Here is a 16046-nt window from a genome sequence, read left to right as displayed (position 1 = left end):
AAAATAACCTCAATGCTGATCTGAGGTCAGACTTTTTAATGCACACAAGAAAAGGAAGGTGAATGCAAAATTTTGGGGCATGGTGGAATATAACATGATTTTAACTAATCGTCATACAGATCTAACTTAAAGTGGCTGAAAACCTCAGAAATGAAATATGAACAAAGAATATCCCTCTATAGTGTGCACTTGTCTCGATCCAGAGCACTAAGTGTCCTTTCGGTTTGCTGCCTTGTTCCTCTGCTATCAGCATAAATAACTTATGACAAGTTTTCCTGACACCAAGAGAAAAAAAGGTGACAGGGAAGGAATCTCCAGCTGATTGACAGCCTCAGCTGTGTGAAAGGGAGTGTGTCTCTTCTCTCCATTCACCTCTCAGAGCTCATCCTCATTGAGCTCTGCAGAGTGTAACTTCAGTTCTCCTCCCTTTTTTTCTGAACACTCAGACAAGCTTTATAAGTCTGCACTTTGAATATATAAAAAATATATAAAATAGGTCAATGTTTGATACTAAACTGACAAACACATCTATAATAAAAATGTTATTTTATGTTAAGCTGTCACCAATATTTACTGTATGTAAAACATAGGCCAAAGTATCCATATCTAACCAAAGATACACTGTCCAGCAAGTATTGTTAAGCTAGGTGCCATTTTGTGATTTTTGTAGGATTGCCAGTAAAGCAATAAGAGAATGACCCTTAAAACCACAGCTAGATGAATGTAGCCAGCAGAAAATAGAATAGAATTTGAACTGCAGGTCTGACTATGATACATAGGAATTGATTTACTAAAGGCAAATACACTGCTCACTTTGAAAGTGAAGTTGCACTTTATAAGCAAATTTTTTCCAGAGCTTAGTGAATGAGGAGAAGCTCTGTTGACTTCCATCATCCAGGCTTATGCAAGCAAATTTGCTTTTTATTTTCCTTGCATGCGTTTGACTATGCTTTGCAAAGTAGAATTTCACAACATTCACGAAATTCTGGGAAAAATTCCCTGACAAAGCGCAACTTCCCCTGCAAAACTGAACAACCTACTTGGCGTGAGTAAATCAATTCAATAGTATTCAGGTAATATCAAGGTTATGTATGGCATGCAAGGATCTCATACGATCATCATACCTGAAAGGTCAGAAGATCCTGTAACCTCTCTTTCATCTGATTACATCTGTGGTCTACAACAGATTCCAAAGAGTTCAGTCTTCCCAGAAGGCAATACAATGTGTCCTCTATGACCTCCTGGTGGTCTCCAGTGCTTGTGAGGGCTTGTAAAAAGATTTTTTTGTTCTTGTCCATCTCTTCACTCATTTCTTTGATGTCTTTAGCCAAAGTCTGTCAGTAAAAACAAGAGATTAAAGTGGTTCTAAAGGCAGAAGTTTTTTTTTTTTACCTTCATGCATTCTATGCACAAAGGTAAAAAAACCTTTGCATGCAGCTCCCCATACCCCACCCCCCCCCAATACTTACCTGAGCCCAATTGTGATCCAACTACATGCAAGAAAGCCACTACTCTCCCATGTCTCTGCCTCCTCAGCTGAGTTCACAGGGAGTGGGACTGAACCATGCTCTGTGTGTCCCATAGACACACAGAGGTGGCTCAGGAGTGGGCACTCTCGAGTGCCCCCCACAGCAAAGGACTTGCTATGGGGGCACTTGGCAGGGATGGGGAACACAGAGAAAAGGAGGATCGAGGCTGCACAGAGCAGGTAAGTATAACAAGTTTGTTATTTGAAAAAAATAAAAATTGTAGGTTTAATATCACTTTAAACTACATTTGTTGCCCCCAAATGGGAGTGGTTGGGGCAGGCAGATGGGTTTGTACACATCGTGACCACAATGTTTTGCTTAACCTCCCTGGCGGTACGATTATTTCGGATTTTATTTTCGGATTTTAGGTGCTAAAAGCGGTACAATTATTTTGCATGAAAATTTGGTGTTTTATATTGTAGTCCTGTAATTCTACATTGTACCCCATACTCATTCACATAGGGTGGGGGGCCGGTATCGGGGGCCCCCTTATTAAAGGGGGCTCCCGGATTCCGATAAGCCTCCCGCCCGCAGACCCCAACAACCAACGGCCAGGGTTGTCGGGAAGAGGCCCTTGTCCTCATCAACATGGGGACAAGGTGCTTTGGGGTGGGGGGGGCGCACGCCCCCCCCTTCCCCAAGGCACCCCCCCATGTTGAGGGCACGCGGCCTGGTACGGCTCAGGAGGGGGGGCGCTCGCTCGCCAAGGCGTGCTCGGACAAGGGTCTGTTTTGGACTTGGGGGGACCCCCACGCCGATTTTTTTCGGCGTTGGGGTTCCCCTTTGAGTCCATACCAGGCGGCGGGGCCAGCGACGTCTCCTTCGCGGGCCCCGCCTACCTGGAGACGCGCTCGAAATGAGCAGACTTTCCTCCGCGTGTGTGGGCGAGTCCGTTCATTTCAAAAGTAGGGCGGATAGTACGGCGGACTTAGTACGCCGTATTAGTCCGCTCAAAAAGTGCCGTGTGTGGGCAAGCAGCCCATTCGGAAATTCCGACGGACAGTCTGGCGTACTTTTCCGCCAGACTAAGTACGTCATACAGTTTGACCGTGTGTACGCGGCATTAGGAATAACTCACTTAAATCTGTCCAAACCAGAGTCTAGCAGACATCCCGGGTATGATAAAGTTTGAAAAATTAAATCATAAATTATAATATAATAAATAATTATAAATAATTATACCATATAATAATATAACAATAATAAAAATTATTCAATAATGTAATCAAATCAAAAACACTGAAATTTGCTCAGTTGCAGAATTGTCACTGTTATTACGTTTCAGTATTTGATGACGGATCTCCCCACAAATCGCTATCCTTCAATTCTGCGAGTGATTACAATTTATTATCGCTGTTTTCCAGCTGGTCTAAAATCATTTTTGATGTAAAGGGACAGTTTTGGTTGCTATGGACAATCTCCAGTTTCCAGGCATAAAGAACAGTTTTTATATTATAAAACTGCAGGCAGGACACTGGGCAGAACACTAGGGACAAAGGGGATGTGAAATATTTACATACAGCAATCTAATCTGTAAGATTACGTTATACTGTATGTATAGTGAGTGTTTCACTTTATGAATTTGGCGCCGTTCTCCTTCCCCATGCGTCGCAACGCTCGCAGGGAATGGTGCTCGGCTCTATGATAGTAAGTAAACCTCTCCCTGCATTCAGCGATGCGGTCCCAAGTCTGGCTCGGGGTTACCACTTTTTTTACAAAACATCCACCCCGAGCCAGACTCGGGAACGCCGCCAGGGGGGTTAATGGCCACTTCCCTACATCTCATTTCATGTTTTTGATCGCATAGTTCTCAGTGCAGAGGCAGCGGGGGACAGCTGCAGCACTGGATCGATGCTGCATCCACCTAGGTGAGTATCCTTTTTTTTTTTTTTTTTATATCCCGTACTTCTCTTTTGAGGATTTTAAATTGGGTCGCCTGTTAATTTTTGCAAGGCCCTTACTAAGACTGGTTTCGCAAGTTAGTGAAAACAACATACCTCTTGGTGGTATAGACAGGATTCTGTCTCTTCTGGTTGAAGGGCAGGTTGTACAAAAAGTCGCTCCTCCACATCATCCAACCAGGTAGAAGTTGCTGAGACAGCATCATAGAGTTTTTTCTCTAATGGAAGAATCTTTTTTTCTCCAACTGTAGTCTAACAAAAATACATTGCATAGTATACGGATATAGATTAATTGGGGCATTTAAAGATCATGAAAAATAAAGTATAACTTAAAATATAATATATGTATATGCCTCAGTAAGTCTATTATTTGAAAAAAATAAATAAAATAAAGATCAAAATAAGTTACAAACTGTCTAAAAATGTTTACATTGTATATGTGAAAACTTAAAATAAGATACAGTATCTCACAAAAGTGAGTGCACCCCTCACATTTTTGAAAATATTTTATTATATCTTTTCATGTGACAACACTGAAGAAATGACACTTTCCTTCAATGTAAAGTAGTGAGTGTACAGTTTGTATAACAGTGTAAATTTGCTGTCCCCTCAAAATAACTCAACACACAGCCATTCATGTCTAAACCACTGGCAACAAAAGTGAGTACACCCCTAAGTGACAATGTCCAAATTGGGCCCAATTAGCCATTTTCCCTCCCCAGTGTCATGTTCCTCGTTAGTGTTACAAGGTCTCAGGTGTGAATGGGAAGCAGGCGAGGGGTGTACTCACTTTTATGCGATATTGTATATGCAGCGATAATACGTTTAGATGTAGTTTTCACAACAGCAAGCATATTATAAATTTTTTTAAAATAAAACATTTAATTTAAATTTTTTGTGTAAATGTTCTAACTGACACAATGGTAGGACCACACTGGAGTTAAAAAAATAAATAAATAATAATATTTAATAAATAATGCTAATTTAGGCTCCTTTCACATGATAGATATGAATGGGTCACATTGTCCCTTTTACAGCCAGACCCGATTGGACCCTCCATTCTTCTCTATGGAGAGTTGGATGTAAACTGACTTGTTTCCGTTTACACCCGGCTAACTTCGGGTCCGATACAACAAAAAAAAACAAAGGGGATCCGCCTTCCTAGCTGGATTGGATTGGAGGGCAGCCAGGTGTAAACAGACAGCCAACCCATTTACATCCGACTGCCCATAGCACAGAACAGGCTGTATCTGTGTCCGCTCTGCATAAACGAGGTGGTCAAGGACCATCTACCTATTCTGCTCAGCTCAGCAGGGGATCAGCGGAAGGATCCGTCCTGTGTGGGTCTAATATTAACTGATAAGCACTTAAGCCAGCCATAAACCCTGAACAAAAGAAATCTGACAGTTCCTCCATCCACGCAAACCATAGGGATGGATGAATTACCCCTGCTGCGTTATTGTGTTCTGACATCCGAGTGACTGCAGGTGCTGTCTCGGTGACAGTTTTTGACCCAGCTACTTTAACAAAAGTAAATTAAATAATCAACTTTTGCCAATCCAGGAGAGCCACCCACTGTTATGTTTTAGGCTAATTGCTCTGAATCATCTGAAAGTCTAGCACTGTATGGACAGCTTTAGTTCTTATTGGAACATACAGAAATAAATAAAACTCTGACAGAATTTTTAACTCTTATGAAACCTAAAACTCTTCTACAATGGCTTTAGTAAGCTTTTAAGTCTAAAAAAAAAGGGTAGGTAACAAGAAAAAAGGAAATAAAATTAGATGGTTGAAGTATGTGATCTTGTTTGGATGTAAACTCAAACAATTTCATCCAGTGGTTTTCAGATGGACATTCCCTTGGTTTACTGTATGTTTTGCATGTCATAAAAAAAGTCCCAGGCATATGTGAATGCAACAGATCTGTGTATGCCCATACTTTCTACTCCATTTTGTTTAGTCGAAATAACGTCTTGGAAAGGGTGGGCACCAACACAATATATTTCTGTAAGACACATCTCACATTACATGGAAGTAATAGTATGTACCTGAGATGATACATCTTGCAGCGCTTGGTTTAATCCATCCAAAATATTTACGACAGATGATTTGTCTTGTACTTGCTTGTCTCCTTTGTAAAAAGGCACCCCGGGTATAATTCTGTTTGTTGTGCTGAATATCTGGTTAGAAAAATACATACAAAAAATAATTACAATTACACATCATAAGGGTTTGGGCCTCACTGAATGTTTGGCCATCTCTCCTAGACGCCTTTCCTTCTGGCAGCAGCGCTTTGGCAGAAAAAAACGCTTGATGCTTGTAAACTCGGGTAAAGAATTTAGACATGCTTGGGCGCATTTAGGTGTGTCAAATGCTTGGTCGTTAATTCATTTCATTGAGCAGAATAATAATTCTGCTCATTGAAATGCATTAATGCTCAAGCGCTATGCAAAATGCTGTTGCTCTTGGACATGCTGGCAGTGTTTTTTTTTTTTCTGCCTCTAAATGCCCCTGCTTCTAAACTCCTCCAAATGAGAATGTATGCATGGACACCTAGGTTAACATGCAGGGGCAATCAGAGGCAGAACAAAAAGGCTGGATGCCCCTAACAGCAGTGTTAAAAATGGCAAATGTGTATGAGGCCATATACCGCATACAACAAATTCCATACACTGCCCTGTGTGACATAACTATAATATAATACAATTACCGGTTGCTCTTGCTCCTGCTGTAAAGCACTGTGTATTAGCTTCTCTTTGGTGCTGAGCTCTTGGTGCAGACTCTCCCATTTCATTTTCATCTGATCCTGAGATTTTGGTTTTACTCCTTCCAAGCCCAACTCTCTAGACAGGGAATCTAGTCCATCACTATAGAAAACAGTGCGTTACATTTTGTTAAACAGTTGTGCCATATAAATTTAGGATTTAAGACCTGCACAAATATCAAATATATAGCTTGTATGAATATTGGAGGAAATAAAAAGTATTGCCATTGGAAATCAATCCTGTATTAACATTGTTTCTGCAACAGTTAGACTGAATCTGTCTTTTTTTGGGCAATTTTTTTTTCTAAAAGTGCTGCACAAACTGAAAAAAAAACAAAAACGTGCCAATACTGGGATGTTAGGTACACAAATAAAATAGGTTAAACTGATATACATGTTATCAATGTCTTTTAATTGTACATGTACAGTATACAGTACTCCTCTATAAAATATATACAGTATATATATATATATATATATATATATATATGTATATATATATATATATATATATATATATATATATATATATATATATATACACACACACACATTATATATATATATATATATATATATATATATATATATATATATATATATATATATATATATATATATATATATATATATATATATATATATATATATATATATATTCAGGGGTCAAGTCCTGGGGAAAAAAGTGTGGGAACTCTCACCGAAGATCCACTCCCCCACCAAAAAAAAGAAAAAATGATACGCTTATATGCACGAATGCTTCAAAAGTGGCATTTTTGATCCGATTTTGGTATTGTGTGTATGAAGCTTAACTGATAGTACATAAAAAAAACAATCCTCAATAAACATAAATACGTTAATTCTGTGAGTAATCAGCATTCATTCAATTGTGCTTCCATGCAAATGTGAACATCATGTTCTGATCTTTATTGGAGAATTTTATTTTGTATATAGAGTGTTTATGTGGTGAGTTTACACTTTTCATTGAACAGAGTTTGGATAACTCAGGGTTAAACAGAAAGGTCATAAATCAACTGCACATTATCTGGACAGAATGCTTGGGGAGATAGTGATGTCTTCCTGCTTAGGATATGTATGTTAACTTGGGGGCTGCAAACTCTGCAGGGCTCCAACACACACTCGCTGCTATTCCAACCCTTTACATATTTCCACATAAACTTCCCTCCTGGCATTAAACTTTGCCAGGTATTGTGCTCAGCCTACCACCCCAAACTGATGTTCCTCCCTCAGCTCACCTCTCTTTTTGCATGTCCTGTGAGCAGAATAGCTGAACTACCCGTCAGCTAGCTGTGATTGACAGGTAGATCGAAGTGGAAGCTGTCATGGGGCCCCCTACTGGCAATGCCTGAATGGTCAGGTGTGCGGGACTTACTATTGCGAGCTGTGTCGGCAGCTGCTTGTGTAGCACCTGCCACACAGCTCGCATACTTCATAGTCTTGCAGGACACGGCTGCTATGGGAACTGAGTTCCTGTTGTGGAAAAAGTACAGGAACTCCGCTCCCATGCGTTCACGCAGGACTTGAACCCTGTATATATATATATATATATATATATATATATATATATATATATATATATATATATATAATACAGTATATAGAATGTATTTCCTGCTTTGCAGTGGTGCGAATACAAACAGTGGTTGTGCTTTTTACTGTTCTTTCTCATGCTGAAAATCTATGATTTGGCTGACTCATCAAAATCAATGGGGTGGATTTGCCAAAGGCAAATAGACTGTGCACTTTGTAAGTTCAGTTGCACACCTTTTACCCAGAGCAGTGAACGTGGTAAAGCCCTGCTGATTTCCATCATTTGAAAGCAAAAATGCTGTTTTTTTTTCTTAGACTTATGTTCCTTGCATCACTTTGGGTATTATTTACAAAGTAAAGCTGACCACGTTCACAAATCTCTGGGGAAAATTCACCATTTCATTACATTTTACATAAAAACCCCAAATCCAAACACACAAAATATGAAGAACAGGAGAAGCTCTATACCTGACATTTGTCCGATCGATGGCTGTTTGTTGATTTATGATTTCCCCTCCACGACTTGCAACAGATTGCAATAATTTCTTCTGCTCAGCAAGTTCCTGTTCCAGTTCCTAGTACATAAAAAAAACAGATTTCCTTTCTATGAACTATGCTTTCCACAATTAATAAGTCTTTCAACAAAAGTCCTGCTAGTAACTCACTTCCTGTCCTAGGGTGAAAACATTCACTCGCTGTACTGTATCTATGGAGGAGCAGTGTTATCACCCTAGGACAGGAAATTTATTAGGACTTTAGAACGCCCCCCTTTCTTTTTTTCTTTCTATTTACCTGAGCCTGATCTCTTTTGAGCAGCATCACTGCTCTCTTTTTCCTCTTGGCTCAGAGGCAACGGTTCACTGGTTCAGAGGCAACAGCTCAAATCCTGTGAGTAGGGATCGGGAGATGGGGCCGAGCCATGCTGTGAGTGTCTATAGACACACAAAGCCCCATTTGGGAGCAAGCCTGCACTTCTGTCCCCATAGCAAGCATTTGTTACAGGCGCAGACACTGAAGAGCAGGAGTGGACAGTGTCAGTGGGGGACCTCAGAAGAAGAGGCTAGGGCTGCTCTGTGTAGTACCAACAAAACGTTATAATAGTATATCTAACAAAGGCAGGAAGGCAAAGAGGAAATTAATTGTTAGGATTTATTTACACTTAGAAATTAGGAAAAGAAGGTAACAACAATGGAAGGAAGAGAGGAAAGATCCCTGGTGCCGCACATCCACAGAGTCCTATGGTTGTATGAGGAAGACAACCTCAGCCTGGGATCCCCATGACTAAGCTCAGAGGGGCGGAGTGAAATGTGCTGGGGATGTGGCCTGGTGGGAGCCCAGCTGGGGTTGTCTCTCTCATACCACCATTGGACTCCATGGATGTGTGGCACCAGGGATCTTTCCTCTCTTCCTTCCAGTGACTACAGGAGTAGTACTGCAGTGGTTTCAGCATTACCCACACTACTCCTAATAGTTATCGAGCCTGAGCGGCACACTAAGCAAACCATGGGTCACAAGATAACAACACTTTAAAGGGTAGAGCGAAGAGTGAGCTAAGTGTAGCAGTGTATAGCAACAGATTTCACCTTCCAGCAGTTTACAGCAGTCACACTCAGCTCCCTTGTTTTCAATGCAACAGAAGGGGTTACTTTAGCATTAGATATAAATTTAGTGGTAAGGGGGGGGGGCAAAGTTTACATAAAGACATTTTTGTACTTTTGTTTTTAAAAGAGCATGGAAGGGTCAGACCCTCTGTTAAGCTTTTAGGCTTGATTCACACCTATGCATTTTTAGTGCTTTTTGCATTTTGCAGATTTGCTCTACAGAATGTGTTCCATAGGAAACCATGTTAAATGGGCTGTAGTGCAAATGTGCAAAATGCGAAAAGCCCAAAAAATGCATAGGTGTGAATCAGCCCTTACTGCTGTCTGTGCTTTGCTTGTGGAATCTCTCTATCTGCCCTGATAACTACTGCTGTTAAAACAAAAAGTGCAGGGAAATTCAACATTGTAGAGTAGTCAATAAAGTAAGGGGAAACATTGTCAACAATTCAACATTGTAGAGTAGCAAGAGGTAAGGGGAAATCTTTCCGTGGGGACATCTATACCTGTGATACCTCTCCAAGATTGTAATTTTGATTTCTTTGGAGAGACTTCCTCTCATTTCCTCTTGTGCCTCATGGACAGGAAGTAAAGGTAAATCTCTCCAGATGGACACAGGCAGAAACATGAACCTTATAGAGGTTTTAGCCCTTTCCAAATCTGTCTCAAGTTAATGAAAAATGTTTGACTTTACATACACATTGAGGGTATGCTTTCACAATATATATATACTTGACATGTTTTGGTCACTTAGGGAGGCTGATAGGCTGATGTATGTTTCACCACTTTTCAGTCTGATTATTGTCTTACAACCTGTATAACACTGCCACAGTGTAGTGTCCCTTACTAGGTGCTACTTATATTTAATAAATTACAAAAGGTATTACATTTAAATATGATAGACCAGTCTTTTTGAAATTTACCTTCTGCTTCTGAAGACTGTTCTGCTTCTGTAGTGAGCGAGTTGTACGTGTTTGCGCCAACCATTCCTGGACACTGGGACTTTGTGACGATGACAGTTCTGCTTCTGATTCTTCCTTTTCATGAAATGTCCCCTGTAGGATGAGAAACGAAAAAGACAACTCTAATGACTGGCTCTTCTCAAAACCATCACAAGAGAATTCACAACCTTTATATAAAATAGTTGCCCAGGTCACAGTGGCCTACTTCTATCTACACTGCAGAGTCATCCTTTGATAACACAGTACAATGGGTACTGCTATAGTGTCATTTTTTTAAAGGTACAACAATCAGGATTATGGTTATAAAGCAATCATTTTGAAACCTGTATAACAAACTGCATTATTAGTTTCATTGCCTTTTGACGATAAACACAGACACGCAATTACTCCAATCCAATTAGTATTGTGCTTCTCTAGTGAATGTGACATTCAGTATTATGTCTGACTTTTCCAGCAGGTCCGTGATAGTAAGCAAGGTAACCTCTAGCCTCTCATACCAGCGTCACATCAGATATCTGGTTTAGACTTTGTGACGTCAATGAAGCAGAGATAAAGTAGATCAGCTTTAATTAACTGTCACTCCTAGCTGGTAAGGGGTGGTTCAAAAGGGCTTATTGTCAAGTCAATAGTCAAGGGAGCCAAATAAAGGCTAGCAAAATAGTTGACTAGAGAAACAATTAGAACATAAAATTGTTAGTCTACATATATAAAATGTCAAAGTACAAAAAATTCCCTTTAAAAATCAGGTCACATGATCCTGATTCCTATTTTAAAAGAGAAGTATGGTCAAAGCTGTTTGACCATATTACTCCCCTGGGTCACAGGAGTGCACTTACTTTTGCTCTCCTGTGAGCCAGTCAGCTAAAAGTGGCCTGCTTGCATGCTTTCAGCTGATTTCATAGCGTTGCTCCAGGCTCTAGAAGAATTCTGATCATATTGTTGGGATCCACTCAGCTGCCTGATTGACAGCAAACTCCAGCTCTATTGCATGGCTGACAGCTGAAGCCAGCTACACCAGCCCCTCGTCAGCTCGGCGCTCCAGTGAGCACTGTAGGGGCAAAGCAAAAAGCAGTGACTGACAATCATTGCTCTCCACTCCAAGCTGAGCAATCAGTGGTCATGAGATTGCTCAGTTCTTACAGCCAACAGCAGACAACAGCTGCAGCATTAGACCAATGCTGCAGCATAGAGGTAAGTATAGTTTTTTTTTATTCTACCCAAAAATTTATTTAATAGGCAGCCTAGGAAGAAGGATCATTGGAAAGGCTGAAGTTGATTACATATGATGTAGATTGTAGATTTAGATACAGATGGGCAGATTTCTTTCTGCAAAACACTCAGTAGGCATAATGCAAAAAAGCTGCTTCTATGGGCAGAGACAGAGATGTTTGGTTTGCTAATTCTGAACCATTGTGGCCCTTTAGCATTAGAATCAATATCATTAAATTACAGACATACCCCACTGTTAAGTACACAACGGGGATTATTTACTAAAGCTGGAAAGTGCAAAATCAGGCTCACTTCTGCATAGAAACCAATGAGCTTCCAGGTTTTATTACCAAAGCTTAAAGCGGTTCTCCGCCCTAAAGGGGAAGTTCTGCTAATCTGATCCCTCCCCCCCCTCCGGTGCCACAATCGGCACCTTTCAGGGGGGAGGGGGGTGCAGTTACCTGGATAATCCAGGTATCTGCACTCACTTCCGGGACAGACCGCTGCAGACCCCCGCAGATGCCCCCAGCCCCCCCCCCCCATTGTGTTTTAGGAAACACACAGTTCCCAGGACACTGCGGGCACCAGAAGAAACGCGCAGTTCGACTCGCGCATGCGCAGTAGGGAACCGGGCAGTGATGCCGCAACGCTTCACTTCCAGAATCCCTGACAGAGGATGGCGGCGGGGGCAGCAGAGAGACGAGCGATCGCTCGTCATCTGCCGCCGACATCGCTGGACCCTGGGACAGGTAAGTGTCAATTTATTAAAAGTCAGCAGCTGCAATATTAGTAGCTGCTGGCTTTTAATATTTTTTTTTAGGTGCAGAACCACTTTAATTGAACAAGCTGGGGTTAGAAGCTCATTGGTTTCTATGCAGAAGTGAGCCTGATTTTGCACTTTTTAGCTTTAGTAAATAAACCACATTGCGTACTTAAAAGTGGGGTATGCCTGTATTGTGCCACCACCACAGCTAATAAGAACTGTTTCCTGATTGAACTGAAATTTAGCCATGATCAATCAGGAATGCTAGATGTAGAGCAATAATGTAAACATATGGCACACTCATTAGGGCTATGGACTGCCTAGACTTCCACCTTAAATGTTTTTTTGATTACATTTGAATAAAGAGTTGGCCTTTTGCCCAAAGGTTCCAGCAATGTAACTGTAAAGCCTTGTACACACGGCCAGACTTTCCGACGACAAAATCCATCAGATTTTTTCAGACGGATTTTCGCCAAAACTTGTGTTGCATACACACGTTCACACAAAGTTGTCAGAAAATCTGATCGTTCTGAACGCGGTGACGTAACACACGTATGATGGGACTATAAACGGGCCAGTAGCCAATAGCTTCCGTCCCATAATTTATTCTCAGTATGCATTGCACTTTGTCTGTCGGAATTGGATACACATGATCGGAATTTAAACGATCGGATTTTGTTGTCGGAAAATTTTAGATCCAGCTCTCTAACTTTGTGTGTCAGAAATTCCGACGGAAAAAGGCCGATGGAGCCCACACACAATCGGATTTTCTGACAACACAATCCGATCGGACATTTTCCGTCGGAAAGTCCGACCATGTGTACAGGGCATAACATCTGCAGTGGCAGTGCAAGAGAAATTGCTTCTAGTCCAAGTAAAACAAGATGTCTTAAGCCAGATATAGGTGACAAGTGGCTGAAACCTCAAGCCTCCACACATTTCCAAACCCAGTTCAAATGACTACTTCATGTTCTAATAGGAGACAAGCAAACAACTGCGAAAGCCTGGAAATCACCCACCGTTTTCTTTGCTGAAACCAAGTGTTGGATCGATTCAGTCATGCGCAGTGAAAGATTGGCATAACAGATAAATATATGAATATCTGGCATCAGTGGACTACTTAATATCTTCCAGCAGAGTGTAAACTAGTCCTTCTGGCCCTCTGAAAGGGAGTGCACTCACAGAATACATCTATCCTGTCCCCAACAACTCTCACCTTCTGCCTTCACCCCTAGTCTTCCTGTTCTACGTTGTTTTGCTATCTGCTTTCCTGCGCTGGCCTGGACCTATCCTTATAATGGCTCTAGGCCCCCCCAGGCCATCCCAAGCTAATCTCCTCCATTAGTGACCCTACTTTTCCTTTGTATGCCTTTGAAACAACCTACTCTAAACAATGTCAATGTATGGTACGCTCCATGCACAAATTTACAAATTGTAAAACTGTATGCACAATACATCTTATTTGCTCTTCAATATCTTTACAGCAACAGTACTGCAGCATTGTTTATCTGTTAAAAAAAATAAACATAATGAACAAAAAAAAAAGTCGCTGATGATGCAAAATGACTGCAGACACCTAAGGGCAATAAAGTTGGACAGCTAAATCACTGGCTTAAATATTATGTTTAATTCCTATTTGCTCTCTACATTCATTGTCTGGACTTGCACAGCAAAATGTAAAGTGAACACCTTCCAGTGAATGCCCAGACTTTCAGGTTTGCTACAACTTAGTACTAATTTAGTTTGGCTATTTTTGCATAGTTACATTGGTTGACAAATTTAGCTATGCTTGCATACCTGGCCTATCCCAGTGGAAGCTGAAAATCCCTGTAGTAGGCCCCATTAAAGGAGTTGTAAAGGCAGTAGGTTTTTTATCTTAATGCATTCTATGCAATAAGATAAAAAGCATTCTGTGTGCAACAGCCCCCCGTGCCCACCTAACACTTACCTGAGGTCCCTCTCTATCGAGCGATGTCCAGGAGTGTCTCAGCTGTCTGAGATTCTCCCTCCTGATTGGCTGAGACACAGTATCGGCTCTATTAGCTGCTGTCAATCAAAGTCAGCTAGCCAATCAGGGGAGAGAAGGGGCAGGGCCAGGGCAGAGCTCCGTGTCTGAATGGACACAAACAGCTGTGACTTGGCTCAGGTGCCCCCACAGTAAGCTGCTTGCTGTGGGGGCACTGAACAGGAGGGAGGGGCCAGGAGCACCGAAGAGAGACCCAAGAACAGAAGGACCAGGCTGCTCTGTGCAAATCCACTGCAATAGAGCAGGTAAGTATAACATGTTTGTTATTTTTGTATGAAAATAAACAAGACTTTACAATCACCTTAATACAGTGATTGTTGCTAGCTTCCAGGTCCTGTGCTAAGCGCCTATCCTGCTACTTAGTGAACACAGGAGGTCCCTCATTTGACACGTGTGCCATTTAGAAAACACTTTGCATTTTTCCTATTGAATGTAAAGTGTTCTCTGATTTGACGAGATGGAGAGGTAGGGCAGCAACATCATAATCTCCACCTCATCCAATCAGAAAAAGCTTTGCATTCATTGAGGAAATGCAAAGTGTTCCATGTTTGGCACCCGTGCGTGACCTCCTGTGTTCACTAAGCAGCATGGCAGATGATAGGCAAAGAAACCTGGAAGCTGGCACCAATGACTGTAGTCGCAGTGTCTACTACCATGATTTACAGCTTCCACGGGGATCAGTCAGATCTGGAATAAGCTGGATCAATGTAACTATGCAAAGATAACCATACCTGGAATTCACCTTCAAATAAACAGCACAATATACAATATATGGAACAACTGTTACCAACAGTCAGAAGTGTTATGTGTATAAAGTCAGAAAAAGATAGAAGGTCATTAAACAGGTGTAATATATATAATCTTATATGTGAAAAGTGCCAGAGCAGTTGTTTACCTAGCATATCATGTGGAATAGCTGTAAAGTCAACCTGTGACTTGCTAATGAGATATCAGTAATATACCAACTGAGGCAAGAGATAGTTTCCTGAGTGTCAATTAACTTTTAAAGTCCTCAAGTTGAAGCCCCTAGAGCAGTAGTCCCAAAGGGGAATGGAAAGAGCTAGTCAAACCAGGGTAGGAGCTAACCTTAGTGAGGTATGCACACTTTTGATCCAACAGAACAATATTCTTTGACATCTTAGTTGGCTGGGTTTTCCTACGTAGGTATTTTTCTTAAATTAAAGAATGAGGTACATTTTGGTGTTGACTGCTCAAACGAGAGTATATAAGGGATGACCCATCTCCTAGCTATTACTTTCCTTGCCGTAAAATAAGCTCTGGATACGGCATCAACTTGAGAGGTGGATGTGTACTGTGTTAATTGTACAGTCTGAGTCAGCATTCCAACAAATGTCTAGCAACGAAGAAAAGCTGCATCTGCATAGGCTTGCAGGAATATCACTACACAACACTATGCACTAACGATATAAACACTAAAGAGACAAATGAGCACTTAACACTTCTAATCAGTAAACAAAATTCACTAAAATGATCTAGGTGCACATTTTATGCCAATCAAACAGCACTTAGATTTTATCTTTGTAGTTTTAGCTAGACAATCAATTACGGTTTTAGCCAAAATTCTTGATAATGCTAATAATAATGAATAAGGTTCAGCTAATATTTGCAGCTGAGTGTGCTGGGCAGAACATGTCTTCAATAACCATCACTCACAGGGAAAAAAAAGCAAAAGGTCTTATGTAAGAATTAACCATCAAATGCTGATTGGGGGATAGCTAAATG

The 16046-nt window shown here is 41.0% G+C and overlaps 1 protein-coding gene across 15 annotated transcripts in view; it reads right to left on the bottom strand.

The window, feature by feature from the left end:
- SYNE1 (spectrin repeat containing nuclear envelope protein 1) overlaps positions 1–16046 on the bottom strand; it is a 663643-nt gene that overhangs the window by 155963 nt on the left and 491634 nt on the right. For all 15 annotated transcript variants that reach the window (XM_077486324.1, XM_077486337.1, XM_077486323.1 and 12 more), the window contains 6 exons: positions 10267–10398; positions 8214–8320; positions 6141–6297; positions 5479–5610; positions 3527–3682; positions 1125–1334 (listed from right to left, as the gene is read on the bottom strand). In XM_077486324.1, coding sequence (XP_077342450.1) covers positions 1125–1334; positions 3527–3682; positions 5479–5610; positions 6141–6297; positions 8214–8320; positions 10267–10398 — 894 coding nt within the window. The remainder of the gene's footprint in view (positions 1–1124; positions 1335–3526; positions 3683–5478; positions 5611–6140; positions 6298–8213; positions 8321–10266; positions 10399–16046) is intronic.

This window comes from Lithobates pipiens, unplaced genomic scaffold (assembly GCF_037356315.1).
Source record: "Lithobates pipiens isolate NorthernLeopardFrog02 unplaced genomic scaffold, aLitPip1_a1.2 Scaffold_18, whole genome shotgun sequence".
NCBI classification, from domain to species: Eukaryota; Metazoa; Chordata; class Amphibia; order Anura; family Ranidae; genus Lithobates; species Lithobates pipiens.
The sequence above is the reverse complement of the archived record's forward strand: the minus strand, read 5'-3'. Positions and strand labels throughout refer to the sequence as shown.